Genomic DNA, 15,853 nt, shown 5'->3' with positions numbered 1-15,853 from the left:
GGAGGAATGGGAAAAAAATTCAGTCTCTCGATGTGCAAAACTGATAGAGACATACCCCAAGCGACTTACAGCTGTAATCGCAGCAAAAGGTGGCGCTACAAAGTATTAACTTAAGGGGGCTGAATCATTTTGCACGCCCAATTTTTCAGTTTTTGATTTGTTAAAAAAGTTTGAAATATCCAATAAATGTCGTTCCACTTCATGATTGTGTCCCACCTGTTGTTGATTCTTCACAAAAAAAAACAGTTTTATATCTTTGTTTGAAGCCTGAAATGTGGCAAAAGGTCGCAAAGTTCAAGGGGGCCGAATACTTTCGCAAGGCACTGTATATTATCTTTGCCCAAGCACCAAACAAGAAGTTCTTACAAAATGCATGATATTTTCTAACATTGGACATTATAGTATGCATTGGATACATGAAAGCTAGATTTCCCTTTATTGATTTCAGAAACAACCTCTCAGATCTGTGATTACAACAGAAAGGAGTTTGACCCAGGGGAGCAGCATTTGTTTTTCCTAGCATCTCCCTATCTACACACACATAGAGAATCACACGTCAAATCATGATTTTTAAGAAATCAAATGCTTTAATGGCATTTCTGTTTTTACAGTCCATACAATTTGTATAATCAACCAAACATTTTCAGTTTTTGAATATAGGCTACTCCTCGTGATTATTGAAGAGAAATACAATATTAAACATTTTTGAAATGCTGCACACACAGAGACCGGTATCTTAAATGATACAGGTTGTACTGCACCGTTCAGTAAATGATTGGTTCCTTATTAAAGTCAAAATGACTTATCTGACCCGTATAAAATAAGAATGTGTTCTTAACTGACTTGCCTGGTTAAATAAAGGTTAAAAAAAATATTTAAAAAAAAATTTAAAAAAAAAAAGGTGTTGTAACATAACATGATTTCAGCAGTTGTACACACTGACACCGGTCAGTGGGTGAGTTTGTGTTGTGAATAAGTAAGACATGAAGTTTAAACCGAGAGGTACCCTTTCACACTCAGACAACCTGGAGTCTCAGCAATTCCTTGTACCAGTATAATAAACACACAATATACCACTATATTACACCATCGCCAATACTACTGCTATTTTTTTTAACATCATTATCAACAACAGCTCTGTCTAAACAACTGACCAACAAGAGTTAATTTCACATGCAATTGTAATGGGGAACTGGTGATTGATATGTTCAAATAGAAATCAACATTTGTATTTTGTCCCTTTTCTGGAAATCACTGAGCTTACTGGAACACACAAAAAAAGAAACGTAATAGTATGCAATCTAATTGCAATAAATTATTCTCAAGCAAACAAAGTATTGCAGTAGAGGACTGAAAAAAAATCTCAACTGATGGTGAAATAGCACAGTAAATCGCACCACTATTATAGTAAAAAACTCATCTTCGTAGCACAGTACAAAGGGTACGTGATGTTATACTACACCACACTTCAGTCAAATGACACATCTCACAACTGTATGCTACAGTGGCACTTAACAGTGACAGAATATATTCTGGTGCAACAAAAAAAAGTGATGTATTTGTGGTACAACAGCTTAGCCTCACAGTAGAACTGTCCCCAAAACTGGCCTCATCCTCCTTCCAAAGCAAAGAATATCTGCTTATTCTGTTGTTCTGGTGCAGACACAACACCAGTGGTCAGTCAGCTAGCTAACTTCCTTTGTTTCAGAACCTGGAAGCTTTCTGACAGAACACTGGAATGATTCTACTAAAGGATGGAATCTGAGCAATAGAGTGTGCAACTACTCTTTGCTTTGTTCAGTTTGTGGTCGCGTGACTTTCCTTCTCTTTAAGAGAATCCTCTCCTCCTTTCAACCTGGAGAAATGAGAGACAGATCCAAAATCACTGGGTGTGGGCTTTTTTAAATATCTAAATAAGGTCATCATTTAAGTGCACAAATAATACACTTGTTTTTGAAGTGCTAGGAAAAAGACGAGGGAATGTTATCCAAACAACAAACATTTATCTGTAAATAAAGATGTATAGTATTGACATTGCTTTTTTTTTAGAGTGTGCAGAATATGACACCACTTTTACATGAAGACACTAAAAGGTGAAATGTAGACAGCTCAAAATAGATGATCGTCAAAAAAGTCTGTATTACCTCAAATAGTCAGCATGGCACTTATTTCAAGTATGATGAAAATAAAGAGCCAGTTTGGAATGCTACAAATCTATGATTTGATCATTATACCTTCATGCTGCTACTGTAAGTAACTGGGAGAAGCACAGCCTCTTCAGACAATAGCACCACTTTTTGGCAATGGCAAAATGGGGCCCTACGTGTCAAAATTGCACTGAAATACAGTACTACAAAGTTCAATAGTACTCTGGTCAGAAATAAGAAATGCCATTGTTCATGACCTCTACTTCAAAAGGATTCTGAACAAATAGTTAAAACAATAGTTATAAAACAAACTCTGTACGGGATGAGCAACAACCTCCCCTACATATCCAGGGCACCCATACACAGATCTTAACTTTCCATAAATGTCTGAATCTTAGGGAGATGGTTGAGTGACGACCTTCTCCAAAAGTCCCACCCTGCTCTTCTTCATAACAAAATGAAGCCCTCCTCCCCCAGATTCCCCCCATCCCCTTGGCCCCCAGATTCCCCTCATCCCCCAGATTCCCCTCATCCCCTTTGGCCCCCAGATTCCCCTCATTCCCCAGATTCCCCTCATCCCCTTGGCCCCCAGATTCCCCTCATCCCCCCAGATTCCACTCATCCCCCAGATTCCCCTCATCCCCCCAGATTCCACTCATTCCCTTGGCCCCCAGATTCCCCTCATCCCCTTGGCCCCCAGATTCCGCTCATCCCCTTGGCCCCAGTGTCCCTCCCCCCATCAGTGTCTGAACCTGTAGGAGATGGGTAGTAGCAGGTTGTTCTTCTTCAGGGCCTGCACCCTGCTTAGCGTCTCCTCGTCCAGGGCGACATAGCAGCGCCGTGCGTAATCCAGCAGCTTCTCCTTGGATGGGTCAAACTCGCCCACGTCCGCCACCTTCTCCGGGGCCACCAGCAGCATTTCAGCGATGGGCGTGGTGGAGGCCACCGTATTGCGGTCTACGCCATGGATCTGGAAGGCCTTAGACATGTTCTTTAGCCGCTGGTAGGTCAGCAGGATCTTCTTGTAGCGAAACAGAACCCCTGCAGCGTCTTTGACTAGAGGGGGAAGAGATGGAGAGAGGTGGGGATTGATTAGGCCTACTTCAAGGAAGGAAAGACGCATTTCTATTTATTTTTTTATTTCACCTTTATTTAACCAGGTAGGCCAGTTGAGAACAAGTTCTCATTTACAACTTGTCACGCCTTGGTCATAGTATTTTGTGTTTTCGTTACATATTTGGTCAGGCCAGGGTGTGACATGGGTTTATTTTGTTGTGTTTCGTATTGGGGTTTTGTAGGCATTGGGATTGCGGCTGAGTAGGGGTGTAGCATAGGCTTGGTTGCCTGAGGCGGTTCTCAATCAGAGTCAGGTGATTTTCGTTGTCTCTGATTGGGAACCATATTTAGGTAGCCTGGGTTTCACTGTGTATTTTGTGGGTGATTGTTCCTGTCTCTGTGTAGTTTTTCACCAGACAGGCTGTATTAGGTTTTCACGTTCCGTTTGTTGTTTTTGTATTTGTATAGTTATTTCATGTATTCGCTATTCATCATTAAAGAACATGAGTAACCACCACGCTGCATTTTGGTCCGACTCTCCTTCAACAAACGAACGCCGTTACACAACTGCGACCTGGCCAAGATAAAGCAAAGCAGTGCGACAAAAAAACAACACAGAGTTACACATGGAATAAACAAACATACAGTCAATAACAATAGAAAACATCTATATACAGTGTGTGCAAATGGAGTAAGGAGGTAAGGCAATAAATAGGCCATAGTAGTAAAGTAATTACAATTTAGCAAATTAACACGGGAGTGATAGATGTGCAGCTGATGATGTGCAAGTAGAAATACTAGTGTGCAAAAGAGCAAAAATAAATAAATAAAAACAATATGGCGATGAGGTAGGTAGTTGGATGGGCTATTTACAGATGGGCTGTGTACAGCTGCAGCGATCGGTGAGCTGCTCAGATAGTTGATGCTTAAAGTTAGTGAGGGAGATATAAGTCTCCAACTTCAGCGATTTTTGCATATCAGTCATTGGCAGCAGAGAACTGGAAGGAAAGGCGGCCAAAGGAGGTGTTGGCTTTGGGGATGACCAGTGAGATATACCTGCTGGAGCGCATACTACGGGTGAGTGTTGTTATGGTGACCAGTGAGCAGAGATAAGGCGGAGCTTTACCTAGAAAAGACTTATAGATGACCTGGAGCCAGTGAGTCTGGCGACGAATATGTAGCGAGGGCCAGTCGACGAGAGCATACAGGTCGCAGTGGTGGGTGGTATATGGGGCTTTGGTGACAAAACGGATGGCACTGTGATAGACTGCATCCAGTTTGCTGAGTAGAGTGTTGGAGGCTATTTTGTAAATTACATCGCTGAAGTCGAGGATCGGTAGGATAGTCCGTTTTACGAGAGTATGTTTGGCAGCATGAGTGAAGGAGGCTTTATTTGCGAAATAGGGAGCCGATTCTAGATTTAATTTTGGATTGGAGATGCTTAATATGAGTCTGGGAAGAGAGTTTACAGTCTAGCCAGACACCTAGGTATGTGTAGTTGTCCACATATTCTTCACATATTCACAAGTCAGAACCGTCCAGAAGAATTGTGATGCTAGTCGGGCGGGCGGGCGGGCGGGTGCGGGCACGATTGGTTGAAGAGCATGCACTTAGTTTTACTAGCGTTTAAGAGCAGTTGGAAGCCACGGAAGGAGTGTTGTGTGGCATTGACCTCGTTTGTAGGTTTGTTAACACAGTGTCCAACAGAATGGTGTCGACTGCGTAGAGGTGGATCAAGGAATCACCCGCAGCAAGAGCGACATCATTGAGATACACAGAGAAAAGGGTTGGCCCAAGAATTGAACCCTGTGGTACCTCCATAAAGACTGCCAGAGGTCTGGACAACAGGCGCTCCGATTTGACACACTGAACTCAATCAGAGAAGTAGGTGAGGTAGTCATTTGAGAAACCAAGGCTGTTGAGTCTACCGATAAGAATATGGTGATTGACAAAGTCGAAAGCCTTGGCTTGGTCGATGAAGACCGCTGCACAGTAAGTACTGTCTTTTATTGATGGCGGTTGTGATATCATTTAGTACCTTGAGCGTGGCTGAGGTGCACCCGTGACCAGCTCGGAAACCGGATTGCACAGCGGAAAAGGTACGGTGGGATTCCGAAATTGTCAGTGATCTGTTTGTTAACTTAGCTTTTGAAGACTTTGGAAAGGCAGGGCAGAATGGATATAGGTCTGTAACATTTTGAGTCAAGAGTGTCACCCCCATTGAAGAGGGGGATGACCGCCGCAGCTTTCCAATCATTAGGAATCTCGGACAATATGAAAGAGAGGTTGAACCGACTAGTAATAGGGGTTGCAACAATGGCGGCAGATAATTTTACAAAGAGTGGAAAGAGTGGGACCAGCTTGTCTAGCCCGGCTGACTTGTACGGGTCCAGGTTTTGCAGCTCTTTCAGAACATCTGTTATCTGAATTTGGGTGAAGGAGAAGCTGGGAGGCTTGGGCAAGTAGCTGTGGGGGGGTGTGGAGCTGTTGGCCGGGGTTGGGGTAGCATGGCCAGCCGTAGAAAAATGCTTATTGAAATTCTCGATTATCGTGGATTTATAGGTGGCAACAGTGTTTCCTAGCCTCAGTGCAGTGGGCAGCTGGGAGGAGGTGCTCTTATTCTCCATGGACTTTACAGTGTCCCAGAACATTTTGGAGTTAGAGCTACAAGTTGCAAATTTCATTTGACAGTGATGCAAATTGCAGGATGCAAATTTCTGTTTGGAAAAGCTAGCCTTTGCTTTCCTAACTGACTGTGTGTATTGGTTCCTGACTTCCCTGAAAAGTTGCATATCGCGGGGACTATTCGATGCTCGTGCAATACGCCACAGGATGTTTTTGTGCTGGTCGAAGGCAGTCAGGTCGGGAGTGAACCAAGGGCTGTATCTGTTCTTAGTTCTACATTTTTTGAAAGGGGCGTGCTTATTTAAGATGGTGAGGAAATTACTTTTAAAGAACAGCCAGGCATCCTCTACTGACGGGATGAGGTCAATATCCTTCCAGGATACCCGGGCCAGGTCGATTAGAAAGGCCTGCTCGCTGAAGTGTTTTAGGTAGCCTGTGACAGTGATGAGGGGTGGTCGTTTGACTGCGGACCCATAACTGATGCAGGCAATGAGGCAGTGATCGCTGAGATCCTAATTGAAAACAGCAGAGGTGTATTTGGAGGGCAAGTTGGTCAGGATAATATCTATGAGGGAGCCCATGTTTACAGATTTAGGTACGGATTTATGGTACCTTGTGGGTCCCTTGTGTGAGATTGAGGGCATCTATCTTAAGATTGTGGGACGGCCGGGGTGTTAAGCATATCCCATTTTAGGTCACCAAGCAGAACAAACTTTGAAGATAGATGGGGAGGAGGGGCAATCAATTCACATATGGTGTCCAGGGCACAGCTGGGAGCTGAGTGGGGTCTATAACAGTAAGAGACTTATTTCTGGAGAGATTCCTTTTTAAAATTAGAAGCTCAAACTGTTTGGGCATAGAACTGGAAAGTATGACAGAACTCTGCAGTAGATTGCAACTCCTCCCCCTTTGGCAGTTCTATCTTGACGGAAAATGTTGTAGTTGGGAATAAACATTTCAGAATTTTTGGTGGAACATGAAATGAGTAACATGGCTGCCATTGTCCCTCACCTCTCTGCCTCTCCCTGGTGATTCGGAAGACCCGCCTCCTCTTCATCCCTGGGTGCCCACCGCTGCTCATGCCCTCGGACATCACCTCCTCTCCTGAAATCATTTCCTCCTCATTCATGTAGCCATCCTGCTCCAGGAACTCCTCGGCCTCCCCCAGGAGGGACAGGGAATCTGAACAGACAAACAAGACCGTGATAAAAAACAACTTTAGACTAGAGGTGCTAGACTAGAGGTGCTAGACTAGAGGTGATAGACTAGAGGTGTTAGACTAGAGGTGATAGACTAGAGGTGCTAGAATAGAGGTGTTAGACTAGAGGTGCTAGACTAGAGGTGATAGACTAGAGGTGATAGACTAGAGGTGTCAGACTAGAGGTGATAGACTAGAGGTGTTAGACTAGAGGTGATAGACTAGAGGTGTTAGACTAGAGGTGATAGACTAGAGGTGCTAGACTAGAGGTGTTAGACTAGAGGTGATAGACTAGAGGTGCTAGACTAGAGGTGTTAGACTAGAGGTGATAGACTAGAGGTGATAGACTAGAGGTGCTAGACTAGAGGTGATAGACTAGAGGTGCTAGACTAGAGGTGTTAAGACTAGAGGTGATAGACTAGAGGTGCTAGACTAGAGGTGATAGACTAGAGGTGATAGACTAGAGGTGCTAGACTAGAGGTGCTAGACTAGAGGTGATAGACTAGAGGTGCTAGACTAGAGGTGATAGACTAGAGGTGCTAGACTAGAGGTGCTAGACTAGAGGTGATAGACTAGAGGTGCTAGACTAGAGGTGATAGACTAGAGGTGATAGACTAGAGGTGATAGACTAGAGGTGATAGACTAGAGGTGCTAGACTAGAGGTGATAGACTAGAGCTGATAGACGAGAGGTGCTCATAGTTTGGATTAGAGATTGTCATGTAAAGTGAACATTTATTCCTGTCTCATCTGGTACTGTCCATTTGTCCCCCTGTACTGTCCTGATTAGTGGTGGGAAGTGTAGCCGATTGTCATACTTGTGTAAAAGTAGATACCTTATTAGAAAATGACTCAAATAAAAGTGAAAGTCACCCAGTAAAATACTACTTGAGTAAAAGTAAAAGTATTTGGTTTTAAATATACTTATTATCAAAAGTAAATGGAATTGCTCAAATATACATAAGCATCAAAAGTAAAAGTATGAATAATTTCAAATTCCTTATATTAAGCAAACCAGCAGGCACAATTGTCTTTTGTTATTTATTTTACGGACAGCCAGGGGCAGGCACACTCTAACACTCAAACAAAATGTACAAACAAATAATTTGTGTTTAGTGAGTCCACAATATCAGAGGCAGTATGGATGAGCAGGGATGTTTTCTTGATAAGTGTGTGAATTGGACCATTTTCTGTCCTGCTAAGCATTCAAAATGTAACGAGTACTTTTGAGTGTCGGGGAAAATGAATGAAGTAAAAAGTACATTATTTTCTTTACGAATGTAGTAAAGTAAAAGTTGTCAAAAATATAAATAGTACAGGTAAGTATAAATACCCCCCCAAAATACTTAAGTAGTACTTTAAAATATTTTTACTTAAGTACTGTACATCACTGGTCCTGATCCCGAAAGAGTTCTATAACCCCCGGGAACATTCCTGTCCTATCCAGATAAAAATCCCCAATTTTTACACACAGAAATGAGAAATAACTTCCTCCATTAGCTGCTCATCTCTGTCCCCCATTCTGCTTGTGAGTAGCCATCATCAATGACTGTATATATGGTAGCCATAGCAACTGGTTTGTTTGGCTGCTGCTCAGCGCTCACGAGACAGTTGCCTGCAGTTCACACACAGCTGATAGCAACCCCATTACCCGATTTTGGCCCTCAACCAGATTAAATGGCCGGACGCCGTATCTGCCACCCTATGGCCATCCTATTCGTTACTTCAGATGGCACAGGTTTAGTTAAATATGCAAACAATTGGACGCTAATGTTGTTGGTGGAGCAGCTATGCCGCTTCATGCCGCTTGTCCTGCTCTCTGGTTGGTTCTGTATACTCAGTTCTTTCGTTGTCAAAGACAACTCCATCACATTTAGCTAAAACATAGCTCATTCCTTTTAATGGCTCTAATGTTAGTGATGGGTCCTTGGCTGCAACAAGATATTGCAATTCCTCTCTTGAAGGCTTCATCATTCACTGATGTACGTTGGCATCTTAGGTAAAGTAGGGACTGGCTAAAACTGGAGCAAGGAGTGAGAGTGAGCCTAACCCTCCCCCCAAAAAATATTTGTATAACTATTCCTGTACTGCGACCATTCCTGTGGACTGTCGATCCTGTCCAGTCCTGTCCTGAACTCGACCCTAGAACTTCCCTCCAATTCCTTTTTATTACTCCTTTTTCCCCCCAATTTCGTGGTATGCAATTGGTAGTTACAGTCTTGTCTCATCGCTGCAACTCCCGTACGGATTCGGGAGAGGCGAAGGCCAAGAGCTGTGCATTCACCGAAACACAACCCAACCAAGCCGCAATAATTCTTGGCACAACACCCACTTAACCCAGAAGCCAGCTGCACTGGGCCAGCTGCATGTGTCGGAGGAAACACCATACACCTGGCGACCGTGTCAGCGTGTAATGCGCCCGGGCCCGCCACAGGAGTCACTAGTGCACGATGGGACAAGGACATCCCTGCCGGCCAAACCCTCCCCTAACCCAGACGACACTGGGCCAATTGATCGGGAGACCCATGGTTCGGCGCACGCGGCCGGCTGCGATAGAGCCTGGACTCGAACCCAGAATATCTAGTGGCACAGCTAGCACTGCGATGCAGGGCCTTAGACCACTGCACTACTCGGGAGGCCTCTCCCATTCCTGACGGAACCCCTTGGCACGTGCAAGAGTCCTGTTCCCATGTCAACCTTTTGTTTGGATCCCCTTACCTGGCCCTATGCTCCCATGTGCATTCATGTCACTCATGGTGGCTCTGTTAGCATTGCTACTGCCACTGCTGTGCCCCTGCAAAAGAGTCTGGGAGGCCCCGGAGCTGAACATGGAGCTCATTGCGGCCATCTGATTGGCTATCGTGCTGGAAGTGTGGTTTTTGGGTGGGGCCATGGCAGTGGGGGAGGGTCTTCGCTGGAATATCTGACGAGATGTGAAACGCTGTGGCTCGGACTTCTGCTCTGAAAGGGTTAACGAACAGAAAAGGAGAAGATCAATGAGGGTGATCAGTGAACTGAGGCCAGTAGTGGTGAGAGGTGATGAGAATGTATAGAATATGCTCTGGATCTAGATATATGTATCATGAACAACAAGGGACTAGTGAGGTCATAAAGCAGTCCTTACCAGCTGGCCGCTCCCCCTCTCTCCTCGGCTTCCATTCAAAACGTCTAGAGTCATAGCCTGCAGGAGGAAAAACAACGGTTCCCGAGAATAAATCTATGCCTGTAAAAAGTATGTTGTCTTACATGCTGACAAACCGGCTCCACGCGTGCGTGCGTCTACCTGCTGATTTTGTCTATCCCCACCAGACACATTCATGACATACAGGTTAAAATACCAAACCAACTGTGGACAAACTCTATTAATTTGGGAACAGGTCGAAACACACATGAAACTTTCATGGACATTTAGCTAGATTGCTGTTGTTAGCTAATTTGTCCTAGAAAATAAACATTGGGTTGTTATTTTACCTGAAATGCATATGGTCCTTTTTTTAAGGATCTTTTTCGAATTTTTATCTATGTAGAGTCATACAAAATCATGTGTTCTCTACTCCGACAATTAATCCACAGATAAAAAGGGGAAACCTAGTTAGTTTTTCTCCTTGTTCATTCTTCTTATTCTGTGGAGTTGTATATGGTGGTTGGCAACCATATTTAAGGTACATTACCACTACCAAATAAATTGGAGTGTGAACCTCCATCTTTCAATCACCCACATGGGTATATGCTCCTAAAAACCAATGAGGAGATGGGAGAGGCGGGTCTTGCAGCACATCAAGCGTCTAAAATAGAACCAAGTGGCGCACAAGCAGTTGGGATGAAATTATTGAATAACGTGTACATTTATTGAGCAACACTCGTGCACACAATGTGAGTGGTGTGGTTAGCATGGTAGAACTTCTCTAATCACAATACATCTTTCTACATCATGGTTGTGTCTCCCCAGTGTCCATCCTCCTTCCCAAACCCTCTCCATGCCCCTCTCTCACCGTTGCTGTACTGGCTCTCGCTGGGGCCCTGGTTCTGATGGCCTTGGGTCTTGGTAGAGAAGATGAAGCGGTCCAGCTGGCAACGCAGGAAGTCCCTCTCCTCCTCCAGGTCCTCTATGCGTTTATGCAGCCACGAGTTCTTCTCCAGTGAGATCTGCAGCTGCGTCCGCAGGTTGGTTATCAGCAGGTACGAGCTGCCTGGTGGGGGGGCACCCGAGGGAGGGGGCGACTCTGAGAAACACACACAGGAAGTTAAGGGTCAGGGAATGAATATCAGGATTAATCTTAATCACTAACTGATTCACACCGGAGAAACTAGGTGAGTGGACTCACTGGACTGTCCTTCCAGATGGTCATTCAACTACATTCATCTATGGTATGGGTTCTGATCTAGGTGAGTGGACTCACTGGACTGTCCTTCCAGATGGTCATTCAACTACATTCATTTATGGTATGGGTTCTGATCTAGGTGAGTGGACTCACTGGACTGTCCTTCCAGATGGTCATTTAACTACATTCATCTATGGTATGGGTTCTGATCTAGTAGGAAATACAAGCTTTGATATGAACCTTCAAAACTCTGCTCATTCTGATTGAAGAAGCCTTGCTGCTCAAAGTTGATTTCATAGGCATCCTCGTTCTTCGGAGCTACGGAGGGAGAAATATACATTAGGCATTATTATGGATAAATAACTGTTATCACTTTGTCATGAAGAGGTTAATACACATCTATATCAATGATGCAGATTTTAGAAGGTTTAGTAATCTTACTCTGCATGGGATGGGAGCCTGTGTGGTTCTTGGAGGTAGGCAAAGCGTCATTAATATTTCCCTCCTGCATCTCGTGCACCCTTCATTGTACAGAAACAATACACGTTTATTAATGTATTACATTTGGCACACAACATCCAATGATGGATAACAACTCCCATTGACGACGTTTCGTTGCAAATGTAACAGTATGCAGTCCGTTTTGTAATAACTTCGAAGTGTTGCCTTCAGCTTGCTAACTAAGCATTTGTGGATGCAATTATGCCACTAGAAATGTAATTACTAGTAGTTACTGTATGGCAATTCTCAGCAGAGATGCAGAATAAGTTACCTACTTATTTCGCACAGATCGCTTTATTCCCCTTTGTCTAACGTTACACTTGCCAGCGTACTAGAAAGTTATATTAGCACATTATACACGATGTTCGTCGCTGACATGCTAGTTTGCAAGATGTAGCGTTATAATAAACAATGGACACGTTAGCTAGCTACACATCAAATTGCCATAAGGACTCTGCTAATCTTACACAGGCTAGTTAGATAATCAGCAGCTAGCTATTTTACTAGTAGCAAGCTAGCAGCTTCTTTTACGCACAAACTATTTTCTGGTGGAGTTCTCCACAAATCAATGATATACGAACCGTTATTCAGTCGTTATAACAATGTATTTCATATGTAAATCCCGTTCATTCTGTCCACTTTCGTACCTAGCTATAACAGTAATAATTTAGCGTTAATTTTACAAGTCTTGTTTATGTCCTTCGCCGTCGTTTCCGGTTACCTAAGGGAGAGTCTATCTTTTTCTGAAATGTAGTTTGTAACGAAAAGACCCTGCTGTACAGTCAGGATCCCGTCCCAGTTGTCGGTGTCAACCCAGGTTTCGAACTGTAAATACATATCATTATCAATGGAAAGCTCTTGTGTATTGTATTAATTTGTCATTATTAAATAACAACACGTTAAATTACATACTGAACAAAAATATAACATGTAAAGTGTTGCTCCCATATTTCATGAGCTGAAATAAAATATCCCAGAAATTTTCCATAAATACGAAAATCGTATTTCTCTCAAATTTTGTGGACAAATTTGTTTATAGCCCTGTTAGTGAGCATTTCTCCTTTGCCAAGATAATCCATCCATCGGACAGGTGTGGCATATCAAGAAACGGATTAAACAGCATGATCATTATCTAAAATGTGCAGTTTTGTCACATAACACAATGCAACAGATGTTTCAACTTTTGAGCAAGCGTGCAATTGGCATGCTGACTGCAGGAATGTCCACCAGAGCTGGTGCCAGAGAATTTAATTGTCATTTCTCTACCATAAGCCGTCTCCAACTTCGTATTTAGAGAATTTGGCAGTATGTCCAATTTGCCTCACAACCGCAGACCACATGTAACCACGCCAGCCCAGGAACTCCACATCTGGCTTCTTCACCTGTAGGATCATGTGAGACCAGCCACCCGGGCAGCTGATGTGGGGGAAAACTCATTCTGATTGGCTGGTCTCAGATGATTAGGGCCTAATTCAATTATTTCAATTGACTGATTTCCTTATATGAACTGTAACTCAGTAAAATCGTTGACATTTGCAGTGGTGATTCTAGACCATTTCAACTGGGGGGGCCAAGCTGGGGCCAGTTGTACTGTTAGAGGGGCCAGTTACATTAGACGTTATTGTTGTCATATCGTTTTCTTCACTGCATTGTAGGCATTAGCAGGCAAGAGACCATGTTCATAATCATTCAATGTTCCGCCTAAAGCCGTCCCTCTAGAAAATGTGTGGGTTAAATTAGTGTTCCACGTTGCCATGTTGTCTAATAACGGATTTAGATAGTTATGTAAAAATTATTTCATACTCCACATTTAGGGGGGCCACAAGGGGGTCCAAAATTGTTGTCACAGGGGCAGAACTGCTAGTGGACATTTGTGCATGTTGCATTTATATTGTTGTTTAGCATATACATTAGAAATCATATTCCCAAATAAATGTCAGGGTGAAAAGAATTGAAAAGTAAAATATTGTTTGACATGTTTTTCTTGCTTTCGTTTAGTGCTGTTCTGACCAAAGGACACCGGACCAATGATATTCGTCAGTGCAGAAAAGCTCAGGTGATGGGGGAGTGGAGAGGTGTCAGGTAACATTATTCACTCATGAGTCACTGTTTTTACCTGCCAGTGAAGAACCGGAAGGATACAGTTTGAGTGGGTTCTACTTACATTTTTAAGAGATAAATATTGAAAAGATACTAATCAAAACGCATTTGCACTTGTGATGAGGTGAGTATTAATCTGTTATGTTTTTCTGTGTTTAAATCCGTTTTTTTAACGGGCATCGAAACACAAAAGTTACTTGGTTGTGCTGGGAGTATCATAGCGCTCAGGTGTGGCACCTGTTTTTCCTATGAATAAAGATACGTTGAAGAGTATTTTAGGAACCTACAATGTTATATAAATATATATATACATTTTATTAAAACATTTTTTTAAAGTGTAGGCCTAAACACACAGACACAGTAAATATTTAAATAACATACTGTAGTTATTTGACCATGGTTACATTATTTCATACATAGCTGTACTTTAATAGCTACAGAACATACTCGCCATGGTGTCATGTTTATGTTCATATAATATCCTCCCACTCAACCAGTAGGCCTAGAGTGAACCCCATATCATTGCCAGAGGTGACTCTGTTGTGATTCTACTCTGAGCAATGTCAATGTACAAGATTTATGTCTGTCAATGTGCCACACACCTCACCTCCTCCACCTCTCTGTCCCCCAGGTGAGTGACCATGGCGCAGCACTATGATGGTCTGTCCCACTGTAAGCTGGCTCTGGTGTTTGCCATATTGATGGACCTGCTCGGTGTCTCTGCTCTTCTGGTGGGGGTTTTCGCCCCATTAGAGATTAAGGGACAGGACTTTGGAGACCTGTTGGTGTACTCTGGGGCTCTACTGATGCTCATGTCCCTGGGAGGATGGGTCATGTGGTACAGCGGGAACCTTGAGGGCCTGACCTCCAGGAAGGAGTTAGGGGGAACCATGGGTGCCATGGACCGGCTGGCCCGCTCCCTCAGCCGCAGGATACGACTCCCCAGGAGCCACAGCAGCCCCTCATGATGCTTCATGGTCAGGCGTAGGAGAAGGGCGTGGTTGTAGGGGAGGATCCTCAGTGCCTCCATTAGACTATCGGCCCCTGACAGTGAAACTGCCTGGGGGTCTGGGAGCAGTATTGTTGGCATTGAGGGAGTGCTATTAAATGAACCAGGCTATGGCCCGTGATGTGAACAGACAAAAGAGGGGTTGGGAGGAGCACCCTTCTCAAACCAAACAGTAATCTGCGCCACTCGGTCATGTTGTCATCAAGGCAGCATATGTTCACATTTTCAAACTAGTTTTCAATAGAAAGGCAGATAATGATTGCTTTTGATAAAAATGATTTTTGGTATGTGTAAACGCAGAATCCTATTCATTACTCCACACGATTAACCCATGTCACCTTTTTTTTTTGGAGCTGACGGGGAGGATGCCCGTAATCAACGCCAACCCATTTCACCCGGGACAGGAATAAGATTCCGTTTTTAAGATATATATATTTTTATGGAACTCCCTCATCCTTTAACCCAAGTTTCACCGCCTCCACAGTGGAAGAGACTTACATACTGATAGTTCACTAGTGTCAATTACAAGATGGAAAAACAGTCGGTCATTGCATTTTGTGACTTGACCTTTGCCGAAACACCTCCGGTAGATAACAGAATTGTACACTGTCTGAATAGGATTTTAAACGATCAAGCATGGAGGCTATTCATAGTCCACTTGGTTGGTTTGTTTAGGCTTGAATCTGTACAGAATTGGTCTTTATATTCATAATAATTCATGTGTTGTGGTTTTCTTTGAATCGTAATAGGGTTTTTGTATTAAATTATAAAATTGTATTAAAACTATAAAATAACCTACCATAGGGCATTTGTGAAGATTCGGGGTGTAAAGTATTACATTATATTGACTTGAAAACAGATATTTTATGAAAGTATTTACAAAAGTTTATTTTTCAT

The 15,853-nt window shown here is 43.2% G+C and overlaps 2 protein-coding genes across 2 annotated transcripts; one reads left to right on the top strand and one right to left on the bottom strand.

Annotated features, from left to right (window-relative positions):
• Positions 1-561: 561 nt before the first annotated feature.
• On the bottom strand, positions 562-12,599 carry LOC118364096 (coiled-coil domain-containing protein 106-like). Its single transcript, XM_052490082.1, has 9 exons — positions 12,429-12,599; positions 11,788-11,867; positions 11,587-11,664; positions 11,017-11,247; positions 10,149-10,205; positions 9,743-9,985; positions 6,840-7,010; positions 2,900-3,203; positions 562-1,855 (listed from the first exon to the last, which is right to left on the bottom strand). Exons 2-9 carry the CDS (start codon positions 11,855-11,857, stop codon positions 1,798-1,800), a joined length of 1,212 nt encoding a protein of 403 aa, XP_052346042.1. The 5' UTR covers positions 11,858-11,867; positions 12,429-12,599; the 3' UTR covers positions 562-1,797.
• Positions 12,600-13,928: 1,329 nt separating this feature from the next.
• Positions 13,929-15,754, top strand: LOC118364630 (transmembrane protein 238-like). Its single transcript, XM_035746337.2, has 2 exons — positions 13,929-14,071; positions 14,579-15,754. The coding sequence occupies exon 2, from the start codon at positions 14,589-14,591 to the stop codon at positions 14,913-14,915; it is 327 nt and encodes a 108-aa protein (XP_035602230.1). The 5' UTR covers positions 13,929-14,071; positions 14,579-14,588; the 3' UTR covers positions 14,916-15,754.
• Positions 15,755-15,853: the final 99 nt, after the last annotated feature.

This window comes from Oncorhynchus keta, chromosome 31 (assembly GCF_023373465.1).
Source record: "Oncorhynchus keta strain PuntledgeMale-10-30-2019 chromosome 31, Oket_V2, whole genome shotgun sequence".
Taxonomy (NCBI): Eukaryota; Metazoa; Chordata; class Actinopteri; order Salmoniformes; family Salmonidae; genus Oncorhynchus; species Oncorhynchus keta.
Note: the sequence above shows the minus strand (reverse complement) of the source record. Positions and strands in the feature narration are given on the sequence as shown.

Excerpts from the sequence above, each read along its gene's own strand:
- LOC118364096 (XM_052490082.1), bottom strand. The coding sequence starts at position 11,857 with ATGCAGGAGGGAAATATTAATGACGCTTTGCCTACCTCCAAGAACCAC. Across the intron at positions 7,011-9,742 it reads ACATGGGAGCATAGGGCCAG|ATTCCCTGTCCCTCCTGGGG; the intron begins GTAAGGGGATCC and ends TTGTCTGTTCAG. Across the intron at positions 3,204-6,839 it reads CACCAGGGAGAGGCAGAGAG|TCAAAGACGCTGCAGGGGTT; the intron begins GTGAGGGACAAT and ends TTCCCCCTCTAG.
- LOC118364630 (XM_035746337.2), top strand. The coding sequence starts at position 14,589 with ATGGCGCAGCACTATGATGGTCTGTCCCACTGTAAGCTGGCTCTGGTG.